The 19,464-nt window shown below is 31.2% G+C and overlaps 1 protein-coding gene across 8 annotated transcripts in view; it reads left to right on the top strand.

The window, feature by feature from the left end:
- LOC103578702 (serine/threonine-protein kinase 26) overlaps positions 1-18,396 on the top strand; it is a 34,805-nt gene extending 16,409 nt beyond the window's left edge. Inside the window, exons 1-6 of one of the 8 annotated variants that reach the window (XM_053738723.1) lie at positions 11,230-11,415; positions 12,684-13,635; positions 14,451-14,675; positions 15,229-15,552; positions 15,627-16,744; positions 16,825-18,396. In XM_053738723.1, the coding sequence (XP_053594698.1) occupies positions 13,336-13,635; positions 14,451-14,675; positions 15,229-15,552; positions 15,627-16,744; positions 16,825-16,834 (1,977 nt within the window). In that variant the 5' untranslated portion in view covers positions 11,230-11,415; positions 12,684-13,335 and the 3' untranslated portion in view covers positions 16,835-18,396. Of the gene's footprint in view, positions 1-11,229; positions 11,548-12,683; positions 13,636-14,450; positions 14,676-15,228; positions 15,553-15,626; positions 16,745-16,824 lie in introns of those variants that run through there. The other 7 variants (XM_053738727.1, XM_053738726.1, XM_053738725.1 and 4 more) reach the window with 7 other exon arrangements.
- Positions 18,397-19,464: the final 1,068 nt, after the last annotated feature.

The following is a 19,464-nucleotide window of genomic DNA, read 5'->3' as shown; positions in this document are numbered from 1 at the left end:
AGTTTTTCCATCTGGGGCAGTTTTTACTTCAAACACCCACTTATACCCAATCACTTTTTTGTTCTTAGGCACTGGTTTCAAGTGCCATGTGTTGTTGGTCTGGAGTGACTCGAGTTCTTTGATAGCATTTAACCATTCTTCACTGTGAGGGTCATTGATTGCCTCCTGGTATGTCTTCAGTTCAGCTTCGTCGTTGTCATTTTCTTTATCATATACGTATTTATCTATTGCAGGTTGCTGCGAATTGTTGATGCTTGGGACTTCCTTTAAAGTAACTGATTGAGATAAAGACTTATCTGCCTTCTGCTTTAGAAACTTATCATCAGTAGTTTGACATGGGATATAAATGGTGTGTTGTCCCGGCTTGAGAGCATCGACAAAGTTTTTATTCTGAGTAATGAGTGGTTTCTCTTCCAAAAAAGTTATATCCCTGCTTTTAAGGATTTTTCCAGATGAATTTTCCAGCAGTCTGTACCCTTTTGATCCTTGTGGGTACCCAAGGAATATGCATTCTCTGGCTTTTGAATTTAGTTTCCTCCTCAATTGGAATATGAACATAAGCTCGGCAACTGAAAGTTCTGAGATGACTGACGTCCGGTATTTCGTTGAACCAGAGTTCATACGGAGTTTTTGATCTTGTTCTCGTCAGTAACCTGTTTTGGAGATATGTTGCAGTCTTCACCGCTTTTCCCCAATACGCATTAGGCAACTTTGCGTCGATTAACGTGGTCCTTACTGCTTCCATTAGATATCTGTTTTTCCTTTCGGTAGACTATTTTGCCCTGGAGTATAAGGCATAGTGTGTTGAAAAACAATACCTTTATCTCTTAAATAATCTTTTAGAGTATGTCCAATGTACTCTCCACCTCTATTTAATCTGAAAATCTCTAGCCTTTTCGCAAACTGAGTTTTACAATATTTGACGAATTGTTTTAAGATCAATTCTACCTCAGATTTGTGTGTGAGCAGGTAAGAGTGCGTGTATTTGCTGAAATCATCAATTAATATTACATATTTACGGCCTCCTGGTGTGGTTGTGGACATCGGTCCACACAAATTAGTGTGTATAATTTCCAATGGCCTTTTGCTCGATGTTTTTGATTTTTTGGAGAAAGGTCTTCTAGATAATTGTCCTTTAACGCATGAGCCACACACTTGTTTTATTGGACAATTATCTATTGTTATCCCCATTGCTAGATGGTCTTTTATTAATCTGTTTATTGTTTTAGGATCCCGGTGCGCAAATCTTACATGCCAAACATGAATACAATTGTATTCATGTTTGAAATGTACATGTGGCTAATTCCATTTCCAATAGCACATTCCTTATCGTCTATGAGTATAGTCATCGTATTATTTGTTATTTTTACCTTGTATCCTTGTTTATCCAGTGATTCTATTGATATGAGCTCTGACTCGAACTGTAGAACATACAATACTTTTTTCTAATTGTAGTGTATTGCTTTGGCTATCTGTTGTCAAACACTCGATTTGCCCATTCCCTATGCCCTGGATGACATGAATTTCCATCGGCTACTCGGACTTTTGATGTGTAAGTGGCGTCGATCTTATCAAAGAAAGCTAAATCATTCGTCATATGACTGCTTGCTGCCGAGTCTAGAAACCATTCTTTTCTAATCTGATGTTTGTATTTGGGATTACTGACAGAGTAAGCTCGTTGCTATATACTGACATCACTATCACTTTCTCACAATGTATACTCTTCTTTTATGGCAGTTCGAGCTTATTCGCTTGCTTTACAAATTTGTTTTTGTTTTCACCTTAAAAAATTTTTACAATCCTTTTTAAAATGTTCCGTACTTCCGTAAAAAAAACATGTGAGAGCGCTTTTGTCATTGTTTCTCGAATTATTCACTCTCATTGCATTTTCGTAGAGTGATTCTAAAGTAATTTTCCAATGTTTGAATTCACCGATGAGTGTGGCCTTGACGTTATCAATAGTTAGTTCTTCTTCAGGTTTGGAAGCTAATACCGAAAGAAGCGTGTGAAGGCTGCATACTATGTATTATTATCCATCGGGCAAATTCGTCAATACCTTTACTTCCTAAAGCCATTAAGTTATATGTTAACTCTTAAATGTTAGAAATGTGTTTTTCTAAGTCTTCTCTTTCACTAAGTCTTAACTGTAGTAGCTTTACCACTAGAAAAAATTTATTTATCCCACTAGCTTTTTGATAATATGTTGCTAGCGTATCCCAAATTTCTTTTGCTGTGGACTTTCTGAGAGTGTGTAGAGTTTAATAATCTTCTAACAATAAACAGATAGTTCCTTGGGCCTTTTCATCCTTTACTTCTCAAATTTCGATTGCTTTCACATCTTCAGTGGGTTTCGGTGTTGTAATTGCTCTCCAAGTGCCTTCTCTTTTGAACAATTTTTCTACTTTATATTTCCATACTTGTTAGTTTGTGTTGTCAAGCTTTACTATGCCAAAACTGCTGCTGCTTTCCGTCACTTTGACAATTTTTCTTGAATACACTGGATTTATCCTTCACCGACCTGTACTGAACTTCACTAAACTTTACTGAACCTTAACTTTAAACTTATTAACTGTACTGAATATTTATAGCTATATCCTGGTGTCTGGGCCCATAACCTGTTGAGCTTACTGCAGGGTAGCATGTAAATGATACGATTCTATTAAATGTATAATGCGCGTCCGCACCGTAATCTTTATTCTTGGTGACTAATTATACATGAAGATTGGTAACTACCAAAGGCACGTAAATGCTCCCCACCCTTACACCCTTGAGTTTCCCAATAGATGAACGGCTTTAGCACCCCCCCCCCCCTCATCACTTTGATTTTGTTCATAGGTTTGATTTTTCAAACGCTCAAGAATTTTGAATATTAACTGACAATATGTAACTAATAATTTGAATTAGTTTTTGTATTACTTTATAACTTAATTATTGTCATTTCAGTAAAATATAATAGAGCTCATACTTGGAGAGAATTTGTTTAAGATGTCTACCAACCTATTTTTCAGAGTATAAAATGAAAAAAAAAATAGTCAATTTTTTGGGCCCATCCTAATACACTGTATATCCCTCATTAAAGAGGTAGTTTTTAAATCTAGACATTGCGGGTAGCTAGGTAAAACCTAAGAAAAGTAAAAATCTTTTAGCTGATCACGGAATATATATATACAAAAGGATTAAAAGTGGGTGCTATAGTATATGCTGACCTAATTTAATTATTTAAATTAGTTCTCATAACTAAAATGGCTAAAGTTTCATAATTTTATGACTAACAATCAGTCATATTTTGACTGAGAATGTAATTTTCTAGAAATTTTTTTTTTTTTTTAAAGTTTTTGAAAATTGGAGCTAAATACCGTTTGGTCTACGGTATAGAGACACGTGGTATGTGTATAGGGTGTCCTTTATTAACCAAATTAGATTTTTTTACTTGCCCATGATGTAAATCATTTATTTGTGATCCAAAAATAATAAAAAAAAAATAGATAAGTTTATTCTAATGCCGTTTAACCCTGCCTAAGTAATGATACATTCTCATTTTAGTACAATGAGAAAAATTTTATTACTTGCTCAGAAATAAGTGCATAGCAATGACTAATATATATTTTTGTAGGAAATTTCCCGCTCTTCAAAAAAATCTCTTATATTTTTTTCGTCAATCTAACTGTTTAAGAGTTATTGACGGTCAAAGTTTGATTTGTTTAAAAAAATTGGCGTTTTTGTTTGAAATTTAAGAACTCTCTAACACCTCGATATAAAATTGAGCGTTATAAAATTTCTTGTAGGAAATTTATTGCTCTTTAAAAAGGTTTCTAACACATTTTCTGGTTTGTAAAACTTTTCTTTCTACTTAAAGCTTAAATATCTCTTAAACGGTTGAGTTTATCAAAAAAATCAAAAAGACCTTTTTTGTAGAACGGTAAATTTCCGGCAAAAAATTATTGAAAGCCTGAGTAAATATCCGTTTGCTGAAGAGTTATAGAATTTTAATCAAAAAACATTATTTTTTAAATCTATCAACTTTGAGCTCCGATATCACGTAAATAGTTGGATTTACAGGAAAAGTGTTAGAAACTTTTTTTGAAGAGCAATAAATTTCCTACAAGAAAATTTACAGCGCTTAATTTTATTTTTAGGTGTTAGGGAGTTATCAAACTTCAAACAAAAGCGCCAATTTTTTTAAACAAATCAAACTTTGACCTTCAATATCTCTTAAACAGTTGGATTCACGAAAAAAACATATGAAACCTTTCTTGAAGAGCGGGAAATTTCCTACAAAAATACGTATTAGTCATTGCTGTGCACTCATTTTTAACTAAGTGATAACATTTTTCTCATTGTACTAAAATGATAATGTATCATTACTTAGGCAGGGTTAAACCGTCTTAAAATAAACTTTTTTATTATTTTTGGATCACAAATAAATGATTTATATCATGGCCGAGTAACAAAGTCTAGTTTGGTAAATAACGGACACCTCAGTGGATATGTCTATAACACTAGATATCTATCGGGACCTTGTAACTAAAGTATGCAAAAGTGATAAAAATAACATAAAATTATGCTAATTTTTCAAAAATAAATATTTTCTATTACATATAAGTAATTTTATATAATATGATAAGAAGGACGGTGGCGATAGAAAGGTCTAACTAAGAGTTTAAAATTTTCAAAATCTTGCAATAGTGTAAATCGGCATATTCGGTGTTATTTCAATACTTTTACGGTGTACAACAGCTCACCTAACATTTTGTTGCAAGGAGTTTGGACGGTACCCGCTTCCCGTTGCTAGTATAGTGTCTGACTGAAGCCCACAACACTGTTTTACGCCGGCGCATACTAGTAAGAGATGTAGTCTAAGGCAAAAGTGCGTTAACATAACCTTACTGACGAGTGTTAACGTACTCAGGATGAAACTACACACAATATGGCAAACAGGCATATATCTTAAGTTTTAGTGTTTGACTTAAGAGTCTGTACAGAGAATAATAAGAAAATTGTCATTTAGTGCAGTGCAGCACGGAAGTGAAATATATAAAAAAAAAAAAAATCTAAAATATGAGCATTTTTACCCCTATAGCCTTTTGACGCTTAATAAACATCTAATTAAGCAAATGTAATTTCAATCCGCTGACAAATGCTCGCGGCTGAAAGTGGTCTCATGGCCATTGGTCTAATTTGGAATTTTTGCTTCTAAAAAATAGGTGAAGCCACGATTCTAAACAATTATCGAGACACGGTAGGCTCGCGCCATGAAACTTCACACATATGCATGTGTTTGATTTAAACGTGTACTTGGTGAGAGATACTACCGTGTCCCCTAATTTTAAAGAAAAGTTATTTGATTCAAATGCTTTTTAAATGGGAAAACTATGATGCTCGAGAGGAAGTACTTTAAATTAAGAGCTGAAAGTTTCAGGTAATTTTTGTTTTAATATAAATAACGAAATTTCCTTGTGTCCGATAAAAAAAAAATGGTCGTTTCAAATGAAGCACTCTAATATACCTTTTTAACGCTTTAAAAATATCGTCAACTTTTAGCGAACGGCCTATAGTTAAAGTAAAATTCTTTACAATGTTTTCTACAGTCCATAAAACATCATTTTCATTTACTTATAAAATTTGACTTACGTTGTTTGCATCCTTCATAAATTACCGAACAAATACGTGATTTCATTTCTTTATTCACAGTTTTTAGTGGAGCTTTATAAGGTCTTATCTTTCCTGGTGTTTTAAAAATCCCGTTTTCTTTACCGATGTTGACATACTTTGTTACACTATCTTTCGATATTTGTAACATTGCAGCAGTACGATCTCAAAAATATAGATTGAAATTGATATTGCACCGCATTTTATACCGCAAATCAATTTTTTTTAATGTAAAATTTATGAACTGGTGGGTAACTTTAAACTAAAAATTACTAATTGTAATTTTACAATTGATACCTTGCAAAACGCAAAGGGATTAAAGGTGCATCTTTTCATCCTTCTCTTTTACAAAATTGAAATACTTGATAAATTAATACTTGAAGTTGCCGATTAAATGATTTGCCACGTCCTTACTTAAAAAATCCAATAGGTTTTTATAGCTGCATGTATAAGGCCCTATACTCAACTATAGCACTTCTCATAGAACTCATTCATTCTTATTAAATCTCTAAGGGAATTTATGAGAATCCATTGGATTCTATGAGATTTTCTAAAAAGGGTTTGTCTACGGTTGCAGAACTCCAATTTTTCAAGTTTTTTTTGTTTTTTTTGGTGTTATATTAGTTCTTATTTTTCTCATGATACTATCTCAGCTAGATGTAAAATGACTTGATTCTATTCTTATCCAGAATTAAATAAAAGCAAACAAAATTCTTATTACTTGACAAGTATATTTTCAGTAGAGAATTCCTGCGTAAATTTTTAATTATCACGAAGTCCTCCCTTGGATTTTTTTTTGTTCTAAGTTTTTTGTTCTATCCTACCCGTTTCTTCAATAAATGGAGCCGTGATGCTTGCAAAAAAATGTCTACGGAATCACTAATACGGTAATAACACATTCCTATCGTTACAACCTTTAGAATTTTCTTTTAAAATAACACGATAATACCCTAAAAATAAAAAAACTATAAGGAAAATGGACTAGGTGGAGACGAAGAATAACACGTCACATATGGTGTTCTTAAGTTTATTGCTGTATTGCAGTACAGAATTGAAAAAAAAAATTTTTTCACAACTGCCTGACATATTCAATAGAGTTCGACTTATTGTAGCAACGAAATCTTGGTATTTACACGGAAAGATTAGAACCCGAGTGGTTACTGTTCTGCACCCGACTCAGTACGGTTCTAGAAAAAAATGAAAGAAAATTGAGTTAGCACCCGACTGAGTGATGCGCGCACAAGACTCAGTCAGGTTCTGCACAGTAACCAGTGTGGTGCTGCACCACAATCGGAGCACAGTAACCAGTCTGGTGCCGCACATGAATGGCTCGGGTGCAGCACACGAATAAGTAATGTCTTGAGAATTCTCAGCCGAAGATTTTCGAGCACACTACTGACTAATGTGTGTCACACAAATCGTTACGGTTCCGCACCGTAACCATACGGGTGCTGCACGCGAGTCAGTATGGTCCGAGATTGTAAAATTTCTTTCAGATGCTTAGCAAGTGTGTGTGAAAAGAATACGTAAATTTAATCGTCTTAATTATTATTTAATATTTATCTACATTCAGTATTCAATACCGATAATATATTATGTGAAATGATTTTGTGTTCGTGAAATACTTAATACTTAACCTCACAAAGTCAACACAGCATACCATACATAAGCGACTATTAACAACATTTGTAATATGTACATACTTACCTAAATATTTATAAATCCAATCGGTATTGAAAACTGAATTTGGTGTTTTAGGTTTCCACTATATTAAATTGGTGTGATACCGTACGATGGACGGTGTGGCTCAATAAGTTATAGATCAAATTGAACGGAATATAGTATAGTGCCGGATAGCTCAACTGGTAGAGCACTCGGCGCGATACCGACATGGTCCCGGTTCGATTCCCAGTTCGGGCTATCTATATTTTACTCAATTTGTCTATTAATTGTCTTATTGAGAAGGTTTGCATGTTTTAGGTTTCCACTATAGTAAATTGGTTTATTTAATATGTAATTAGGCGCCATTTCTGAAAAATTTGAAAAAAAACGAAAAAAAAACACAATAAAAAAAAAAAAAACACACACACACACACACGCGCGCGCGCGCGCACACACACACACACACACACGCGCGCGCGCGCACACACACACACACACACGGGCATCCTTCTGAAAATAGTCAGAATAGCTTCCTAGGACCTCAAATCGTCGACATCTGATGAAAACTCGACTTTCGAAAATCGGGGGTGAAACCATTAACTTCCCGAATTTTTGAAAATTAATAATTTTCTTTGCGGGAAGTTAAAAAATATCAAGTATTAGTTGGAAGAAACAAAACTATCCTAACCTACAGTAATGTTGATTAGCTACTGATTAGGATTTGGGAAATAACTTTTAGCTAAATTTTATAATTATTGTTAGAACTACCCTAGATAGCAAAATGACGTCTTGATGAGTTCCGAATGAGTTCCTTTTTATGATTTGGACGTCTCATCAACATCTTAAGAAAGTCTTTAAGAAGTTCTCAAGATGTCGAATGAGCCACCTAGCGAACTCAGTAAAACGTCTTTAAAAAGAATTCTCAAAGAGTTCTTTTTTCTAACTTCGCAAATAAGACTTTATTATGAATTTACTATGACGTCTTTAAGAAGCTCCTAATTTTGACTTCATAACGAAGTTAAAAAAAGAATACATTTAGACGTCACAAAACTAACGTCTTTTTTATGGAGTCTTCAAGAACTGTTTATTATGAGTTCTTAAAAATAACATCTTTAAAAGGTCATCATAAGACTTCTTGGGGACTCTTTCAGAAAGACGTCGTAAAGCAGTCATTCCGACTTGAATGCTGTCTGGGACGTTTTTAGGGGGCAATTCAGGGCAATCAACGCTTCAATTTCCATATTAATCATGATCAATGATTGCTTTCAACGTTTATGAATTTTTTTCATAAATTAAAAAAAACCTGTTTGATTTGTTCTAAAAATTTCAATATCTTATCTATTCATTATTATAAGAAATATGTAAAAATACTTACGTTTACTAATAATAAAACGCTTGATTGCTTTTAACTTTTAATTTGCACAATATAGAATCCCAACGAAACTCTTATTTTAAATTAAAAAAATTACAATTTCAACAAAGCACTATTTGCATATTGTAAAAACTAAAATTAAAACATACACTAATTTTAGTTTGTAAGATTTAAAATTATAACATAACATAAATTGGTGTTTGTAAAAATTTAAATCACAACAAAACACTTATTACAGCCACTTTAATCAAATCTTTGATCAAACCGAAATAAACAACTGTCAACAATCAGTAAAAACTTGATGAAAGAGTTTAAATGATTCTTCCCAACTCATTTTTAAACGTTTCATAAATTTCGCTCATTTTGCCACTTGCTCTCGAAACATTATTTGCTGACATCTAGCGGTTATTAATGTCGTCATCTTTTTACCGTCAGTCGGTACGTTGTCTATTGAAAAATCAGAGAACTATTTTCTTTTAGCGGATTAATTTTTCAGTGAACTTAGGCTTGTTGATTGACAGCTTGTTTCCACCAGTAGTGGTGGGGAGATACTCGAGTATTTTGTCAAACGACTTTTTCTCCGGGACAACTATAGTTTCTAGGGAAAATTATGTATTGTACCTTAACACACCTTGTTCAATACTTGAATAAAGTATAAACCATCATCGATTTAATGATTTACTTCATTCATTACAAATGCCTCTAAAGTCACATCTCTATTTCGTCATTTCATCAAATATAGGTTAAAATAATTAAAACATGAAGTTTTAAATAGATTACAACAAATTTCTATTTAGAGATTTAAATGGTTAATACACTGAGAAAATTCTAAAGCTTTATATATTACTCGAGAACTTGTCTGAAAATTGAGATAAATTGAATTTGTTAAAAAAAAAAGTAGTTATTGGCAAGGATAATTGATTTTAAGAAATTTACCTTCTGGTTTATGCCCGGCAGGTGGCATTTTTTTGTTTAAGGCATGATTAAATTTACGCTTATTGAACTACTGTATAAATTAATCTAAGCATGTGAATCTGACATGTATCGATTTCAATAAAATTTTTCAACTGATTAGTTAATAGTAAGCTATACATAAAGTTCTATCAGAGTAAGCTTCGGCCCATCAAGGTCATGGGAATACCGGTATACTGTTCCCGTGGTCTGCCTGAAACTTTATCACGGTTTGAAATCGATTTTAAGAAAAATCAATTTTAAAACGTCATATGAGTTTTAATTCGATTCATATTATGTTTAAGTATACAAAAATATTAATTTTTCTTAACTTCCCGCTAAGAAAATTGAAAATTTTCAAAAGTTCGGGAAGTTAATGGTTTCAGTTCGATTTTCGAAAATCGAATTTCTATCAGATTTTGACGTTTTGAGGTTCTAGGAAGCTATTCTGACTAATTTCAAGATCATATCCGAGTGTATGTGTGTACGTATGTATGTATGTACGTAAATATTTATAACTTTTGAACGAATAAACCGATTTTAATCGTTAAGATGTCATTCAACGCGTCTTGTTAATATCGAAAAGCCGTGAGAAATTGAGCTTGATCGGTTAAGTGCGTTCGAAGATATTCTAAAAATAAAATTTTTTCAAAAATGTCTTTTTTAGATAACTTTTAATGTGCTCTATAAATCGATTCCAATATCTAATCAACTCTGAAACTTTATAAGCGACGTCGAACCCCACCTCAACAATCAAAATTGGTTCATTTGTTCAAGAGAAACCGTTGACGAAAGAAAATTAAAAAAAAAAAAAATTTTTTTGTTTTTTTTTGAAATTTCTCAAAAACGACTGAATAAATCAATTTTAAAATCTGGTCCGCTTTAGAACTTAATAAAACGCGTCGATTGCCACCTCAACCGTCTCAATCGGTTAAATCGTTCGAGAGATATCGTTGAAGAAATAAATGGTAAAAAATATTTTTTCGTTAAACAACGGCATACAAAAATATTTTCGAGCTCGAAGAGCTCGAAAATGTATTCTCAACAATTTTTTCGAGCTCAAAAAGCTTGAAAATAGCGGGAAATTTTGGGGCTGGCCCGCAGGGCAACCGATAGACCGATTTTTTTTTTCCCAAGCCGCCGTTGGTATCCGTTGAAAATTTTCGGGTTGTAATGATAATGCGTAGTAACAGCGTGAGATCAGAGTCGTTATCCAAGAGTGGGACTTAAAACCGACGATGACTTACTCTCTGGGAGAACTTTACATATATATTTGCGCAATTGAATTCATAACTCCTGCACGAAATTCTACGCTTATTGTTTAAATTTTTACGTAGAAAGTAATATTTTTTTTCTCCATGTTGCAACAAAATTCACCAACAACTTTCTTTTGCATACAATATTAAAATTTAATATTAAAAGAAAAATGTTTTTCATAAAATATGCCCTGAAATCAGTAGCATGGTCTGGAAGAAATGCGTCACCATATAGAACAATATTACAGATACCGGGTGTTCAATTAGTAAAGAACATTAGCTTTTGGAGTTCCGGTTGTTTTGCCCCTCTTCAGTAAAACTTTAATAATGTCAGGTACTACACTGTAGGCAAGAACTCCCGCGCCTTCTTCACGCGATTGCGGTTGCCTGAGTTGTCAGTTGATTCCTAAGCCACTCACGGAATTGTAGCTAAACGCGTTTCATGTAACTATTTGTGAACATGTTTATAATTTTTATTTACTTTTAATAGTTTTAATCGCTGTGAATTGTAGTTAAAATGTAATCGTAAGGAACACTATAAAATTTTGTGTGAAAATATAAATTTTGTGTGGAAAATGTTTATTATATGTGTAACGCTATACATGTGATTATACTTGATACGCCGACTTGTGCTTACCTTCTAATATATATATTAGGGTGCGTCATTTCGGAGCAACATTTTTTTTTTAAGTGCATGCGGAAAAAATCATAGTTCAACACAAAAAAAAAATTTTCGCGCAAGAAAAAAAATTTTATGTCGATTACAGACCTAGCTCATTGAAAAATTCGATTTCCCATTTAAATAACACGGAAATTTTTTTTTTTAAGCTTTGAGTATTTTTAACTCGTTAACAAATTAATAAACCGAATAGACTAATCCATATATTTTTAGGAAATTGAATGATTTACAAAAAACGTCTCTTATTATTTTTTTGATTAATCCATCTGTTCAAAAGTTATTAGAGCTCGAAGTGAAGTTCGAGATTTTTTTACTTTTCCGGCGAAACTATCAGATTTATCACAAAATGTTATAGAGTTGTTTTTGTTGACAATTTTATCCTCTACAAATTATCATCAGTAAAGTTTTTTCAAATTCCTCATAGTTATCTAGTTACTTTGATTTCAATGACGAGATCTTGAAATCGATCAGAACACTACTTTTGTGAGAGCTTGAAATGAAAATGAAAATAACTAGAAAACAATGCGGAATTTGAAAAAACTTTATTTGCAGTAATTTGTAGAGAATAAAATTGTCAATAAAAAAGATCCTACAACATTTTGTGATAAGTTGGATAGTTTCGCCGGAAAAGTAAAAAGATCTCGAAATTTACTTCGAGTTCTAATAAATTTTGAACAAATAAGTTTATCAAACAATGATAAGAGACCTTTTTTGTAAAACGTTCAATTTCCTAAAAAAATATGTATTAGTTTATTTGATGTATTAATCTGTTAACGAGTTAAAAATCCTCAACGTTTAAAAAATAAAATATTCCCGTGTTATTTAAATGGGAAATCGAATTTTTCAATGAGCTAGGTCCGTAATCGACATAGATTTTTTTTTCTTGAGCGAAAAATTTTTGTGTTGTGTTGAACTATGATTTTTTCCACATGCACTTAAAAGAAAATGGTGCTTCGAAATGACGCACCTTAATATATATATATATATATATATATATATATATATATATATATATATATATATATATATATATATATATATCTTTTTAAAAAATCTCATAATTCTTGAAAACATTGTTCTTTCTACGATTTACTTCTTTATTATCTAAATATAGTTTTGCTGAAATAAACTGCAGTTAACGTAAATTTTTTGTATTATTGGTATTAATTGATGTGTAATAAAATGTGTATAAAATTGATTAAATAAACATTTGATATTTTTTTAAAACTAAAAAATTCTAATAATTTATAAATATCACCATACGGGGTGTGCACTTTTGATTATAATATTATTTCATGTATACAAATTATAGTTTCTATGGTTGGTTAGATTATTCAGAGCATAAAATTACTCATACAGCTGCTACCAGTGATTATCCAACGTTGAGTTACACACGTTATGAATATTTCCGACTTTTTCTAAGAATCATCCAACTGTACTCAATCAGTTTTAGTGCATAATCATAACCTTACTTCTTGGACTATTCAAAGAATATATAAAATAAAATTTTTACTGATTATAAATTTAATAACCATCTACATGGTTGAAACCGTTTATATACTTTCACCCTGAATTGATTCTCAAGATAGGAATCATTTTACGCTAATATTGCAACAGTATGTATTAATCGTTCTGTTACATCCATTAATAGATGAAGTTAAAAATATAACAATAATATACACAGTATTAAAAATATAATTATGCATGTAACTTAAACAGAAAAAATAATTAGTAATAATAATAATAATAATAATAATAATAAAACAATGAGAAACAATGGTGAAGCTCAGCAAATGGCGGTGATAGCACCGTCTCATCTCAACGGATCGGCACAATTTATTTCCGGCGGATATGCCGGTTATGTATCACGTCAATCCTGGAATCAGTATCATGTTTCACAACCGCACTTACATACACAGCAACAACATATGACTGGAAGAGGCAGTAGACCTTTTTCTCATCCTCCGCCACCGCCTATTACTCAAAGAAACAATTATCATAACCAAAAGAGTAATTCACTTCCACGCACGCATGTTAATAGCTCTGGAAGATGCGCAACACCTTCGGTGAGTCAACGATTTATCAACAATCGATGGCTTTAATCGATTATTTATTTTTTTTTCTGTCTACCCTGCTTACAAAATCCGATAGGTTCTTATAGCTGTATGTATAAGGCCCTATACTTAATTATAACACTTCTTACAGAACTCACTTATTCTTATAAAATCTCTATAGGAATCTATGAAAATCTATTAGATTCTATGAGATTTTCTAAACAGGGTAATTACTGATAACAACTTTATTAGTGATTTAAATTGATAGAAAATAAATATCTAATGATAACAAATAATTATCTAAATTTATGTAGTATACATTGGCAATGAATGTTAAAACGGTAAAATTTGAGTATAAAGAAATTCTGTTTTATTCTGTTCACGAAGTGTCTTTGAAAGCATCCTATGAATGTCTTATGAGGCTTGTTTGAGAATGTTGAGAAGTTTACGAGAGGTCAACATTATAAAAATGATAAGAAATGAGCGCGAATGTCTTATAGGAATGCATTTTATTGGTTCCCAAATATTCTATAGAAAAAAGATAAAACAGAGTGTGAAAAAAATACTTTTTTTTGTAAACTTTACTTTCACTTTTACGAGGAATTTAATAGTCGTTGTAAAAGACTTTAATAACATGAAAACAATTTATGTAAAAATTAACTTGTTCATCGGTTTTTCTACAATATTGATTTATCTGCTAAAATAAAGCCAAGGCAAACAGCATTATTAACACAACTTATTTATTCTTTTTAAATTTAAAATCATATAATTAATAGATTTAAAGTAAATATTAATAATGCTTTAATTTGTAAAATTTTTTGTTACAGAAGGTTGATCCCGAGCTAATATTTACAAAACAAGAAAGAATCGGAAAAGGTAGTTTTGGAGAGGTATTTAAAGGAATTGATAACAGAACTCAACAAATCGTGGCAATAAAAATAATCGATTTAGAAGAAGCTGAAGATGAAATCGAAGATATCCAGCAAGAAATTATGGTGCTGTCGCAATGCGACAGCCCTTACGTCACTAAATACTATGGATCTTATCTCAAGGTATGCACTGATTATAATTTATTAAAAATTTTTGATTGTTTAAGACTTGTTTAATTATAATATTATTAGAGTTGAGTTTTGGAATTTCTTATATTGCAATTAACATTCGATCAAAGTATCTAATTTTTAATGATAATGCACGATAATAAAAAATAATCTCTTAACCTTGTTCGATTCAATGGTTTGAAGTTGATTTCTCGATAATAAATTATTTATACGCGATATATCGTCCGTGTGATAATCCTCATTGGATGGTTATGCTGGTCCCGTCAGTGGCCTCTTCGTTTAACGAGGCATCACAGAGACTGACCCATCAATGACTAGATATAATTATATCGTGTGTACCCGATGGTACGGTTTCCTGCGCCTCGCTTCTTCGATATGTCTATTTTTTTTCTTGTTGTATACAATCTATAAACAAATTATATATATATTTTCCACATTATTTAACAACCAAAAATTTCAATTAATTTTTATGCAGAGATTTTAAATTGTATATTCCAAGTAGCTCAATAGATAAAATACATAAAAAAAAATTATTTATAATTTACAGGGTACTAAGCTCTGGATTATTATGGAATACTTAGGTGGTGGTTCTGCTCTAGATCTTATGAAAGCTGGAAGCTTTGAAGAAATGCATATTGCTGTGATTCTCCGTGAAGTACTCAAAGGTCTTGATTATCTTCACAGTGAACGTAAATTACATCGTGATATAAAAGCAGCTAATGTTTTATTAAGTGAAATGGGAGATGTTAAATTAGCAGATTTTGGTGTTGCTGGTCAATTGACTAATACGACTAGCAAAAGAAATACATTCGTTGGAACCCCTTTTTGGATGGCACCAGAAGTAATTAAACAATCGGCCTACGATTCTAAGGTAAATTATCTGTTCACTTGATTTTCATTCGTTAAATAGACAAAACTAAAATTATTCATTTTATCAATTTTTAGGCGGATATTTGGTCTTTAGGAATTACAGCCATTGAATTGGCAAAAGGCGAACCACCAAATAGTGAACTTCATCCAATGCGTGTACTCTTTTTAATTCCGAAAAATAATCCACCTCAATTAACGGGTAATTACACGAAACAATTCAAGGAATTTGTAGAGGCATGTTTGAATAAAGATCCAGAAAACAGACCTACAGCAAAAGAACTTTTGAAGTTTCAATTTATTCGCAAAGCCAAGAAAAATTCGTATCTGATCGATCTTATAGATAGATATAAAAAATGGAAGTCACAGCGTAGTGAAGAATCTGAAACAGAAAGTGAAAATTCAGATTCTGAAGAATCTAAGCAAGATAGTGATATGGATGAACCGTGGATAATGACTGTTAAAGGTCCACATGGTACAAAAACTTCCACATCACATGCAATACCGACCCTGGACGATCAATTGTCCTTGGTGAGTCATACTTCAAATCATAGATCAATTGGTCATAGTCAACAGCAGGTTAAAGCGCACGCAAATGGTGGTGCAAAGTCGCCGCCAAAAGACTCGCCAATAACCAATTATCGAAATGACTCGCGTGACTCATCACGTGATGTACAAATTAAACATAATACACCGTCCCGACCTTATGATGCAGCGCCACCACCTCCAGTGGATCTTCGAGAGAATAAAGACAGTCGAGAATCTCGTGAATCACAAGAGTCAAAAGAAATTCGTGATGTCAGAGATCGAGAAAATAATCCTCGTGAAAAAAGAAATAGCAAATCTGATGTATCTGTTATGCCAATGCCTGATCATAAATCAAATGAGGATAAACAACGACCAAGGAGTTCACAAGAGCAAAAACATACACGTAGTGCAACACTTACTACTGTTATTTTGCCGTTACTTTCGGAGCTTCAGGGCAAGTATCAATATTCATCGAGGGACAATAATGGCGATAATGCTGTAACTAGAAATGGTGGATCAGTTGATGAGCTGAGAAGTGCCTTTGAACTGGCTGAACGTACGTCGCCAGGTATTAATGAAATTTTTGTTAGAGAAATATTTAAGGCCTTACTTCCAGCAAACCATTCAGAGAGTAGGCTATCTATGATTATGGAAAAAATTGTACTACGGTAAATAATATTTATTTTTATTTATCTTAACTAAAAATTACAAAATATTACTTTTATTCGCATTACTTTTTTATTTTTAGGGATACGTAGGAACAAGAATTGGCGAGAATAGACAAGAGACTAATCTGAAACTATATAAGCGTTATAGAATTTGAGACAATTTCTATACATAATTAAGCAATGCTCTAAGGTGCAAGAAGATATTGATCATCAGTGCACTGTGTGCTTAAAAAAATTACGAACAACAATAATCGTGCCAACGGTCTATCCACATTTACGCCTACATTAATTCATTACGGTTCTGTCAATCGATTCGTTGGCCCTCTGAAAGAGGAGAAAAATAACAGAAAAAGACCTGGAATTATTATTATTATTTCTATGTGCGCTTTAAATTTGACATTAGTGGCAAACCGTAATTTGTTATTTGTGCGTGATAATCATTTGATTTGTATTGTAATTACACAGTTGTCATTTACACTTGTAATTACAGCCAAAATATGAAGCACCAGTATTATGTTCGCTGGGAGCCATGTAAATATGTATGTAACTTGATAAGATATACTTATTGTTATGGTCAACGATTGATTTCTACATAAATATTAACAAGCATCATAAATTTTATTTATCAAAAACAGAAGAAAAAAATAACAATATGAAATAGGAAGCCTTTTTGGTGTTAAATGTTAAATATAAAACTAACCTTGATTTTAAATCCTTCCGATTTCTTGATTCCATTAGCTTAATCTAATTTCATTAGTTATTAGTAATAGGGTGAGAGATGTGCGATTTTTTGAATTATTTATTTGAGCTGCATTAATGGGTAACTAATAGAGTTAAAAAATTAAATTTAAGTAGAGAATGTTTAGTATTTGATGATTGAAAATAACGAAAACATAGATATATCTAAAATAGAACTTGTGATAGGTTTATATTTTAATTTTTAGTTTTTTATCATCGATATTGCTAATATAGACATAATTTGTAAATCTAAAAAGTTTAACTAGAATTATTGAGAATTTCAAATGAAAACAGAATATTCTTATTAACTTTCAAATTACATAATTTATTTAATATTATGATCAATCTTATATTTTCAATGTTTTATCTACCCTCTCATCCTTTACTTTATATTTATAACTGTTTGTTGACATGATCATAAAAAATGGTAGTGAGGTAAACTTATTTTGTTATTTTTTTGTTGTTGTAAGTATTTCTATCAATAGCAATTATTATACAATGTTGAGGCGGTAATTTTACTAATATTATATGCTACACAATGAATTTAGTAGATTTACTTTTTCAACTGGAGGGTTTTCTTTCAATAGTTAAATTTTTACAAACTATTGTAATACTTAGCCAATCAATTTTATGACCGAAAAGAGTATCCTCATGTGATTTATTGTTATGGTATGTATTAGAAAAATGCGCATTGGTTTTTTATTTTAATTGAAAATATATTTAGAATAACTGAAAATAAATTAAAAAAAAAACTGTCAAATGGTTAATAAAAATAAGTATCTGTTACTAATAATAATTATTTTTTATAACTTCTTCGTGGCCATTCATTTTATTTCATTGATACTTAAATAATAATTAATATCAGCAGTCAAGTTGGTCATGGGTAATTAAATTACAGATTATCGTAAAAACAATAAAATTCAATTCAACACAAAACAAGTCAAGTATTAATTTATTTCCTATCATTTTAATTCATTATATACATATATTGCGCTAATTAATTATAAACTATATGAATTGTATTTTATTTAAAATATTTTTAATACAAGTAAATTAAAAATAAAGCTATCATTAATTTTATCGTTTTCAATTTCGTTTTGACATCAGAATTTTCTTTCGGAGATAATTTAGTTTGAGTAAAACGGAGCAAGAAAAGATTCGTTTAATTATTTTAGAGATCATTTCCTTACTTGTGATCTAAAATTCACTTGTACTGAAAAAAATAAAAATTTTAATAGCCATAAATTTAGATTCAAGGTAAGACGTCACCCATCCTTTTTCTCATGTTCAGAGAAATTAGTGGGGTGGATTACTTTTGTTGTATGTATACAGTTATTAAGGATTTTTAAACTATTATTCTCGGAAACGAATGACATTTTTTTTTTAAACATGAAATTTTTAAATCTGAGTTAAGGTCTACAATCTTTATCGGCGAATGAAATTGAATCAAAAATAGTTTTTCGTTACTCCTTAAAATTCAAAATGACAAAATCATACACTGAAGATCGTTTTATGTTTCAAAGTTAATTAAATATAATTTTTTATTAAATTGGAGCAATTACGGATTCTGAAAGATGACCCTGAAAGTAACAAACATCGTAGATGAAAGTAGCAAAAAATTAGTTTAGCTAGGGATATCTAGGGTAATAATAAAGTTACCATAAATTTAAAAGTTGCCACTTGTTCATTGGCTCGAGATCTTTAAGTGGTAGATTTCAAAAAATTTTTTTTTTTTAGTAGAAAAGTTTTTATGATAAAAAATAATTTTGAGATAGCTCTCCAAGGATTACAATATTTGACGAGAAATATCCGTTTCAAAAATCGCTTTAAAAGAAAAAAAAAAATAAATTTGAAGATTTTTTTAAAATCTACACGTGGAATTTTTTTTTATTATTTAATTGATTTCATTTGTATTTAAAAAATTTTTTTTAATTTTTTGGATTGGGATATCAGCTAAAAAAAATTTTTTTTTCTTCCAAATC

The sequence above is a fragment of the Microplitis demolitor genome, chromosome 4, assembly GCF_026212275.2.
Source record: "Microplitis demolitor isolate Queensland-Clemson2020A chromosome 4, iyMicDemo2.1a, whole genome shotgun sequence".
Taxonomy (NCBI): domain Eukaryota; kingdom Metazoa; phylum Arthropoda; class Insecta; order Hymenoptera; family Braconidae; genus Microplitis; species Microplitis demolitor.
The sequence above is the reverse complement of the archived record's forward strand: the minus strand, read 5'-3'. Positions and strand labels throughout refer to the sequence as shown.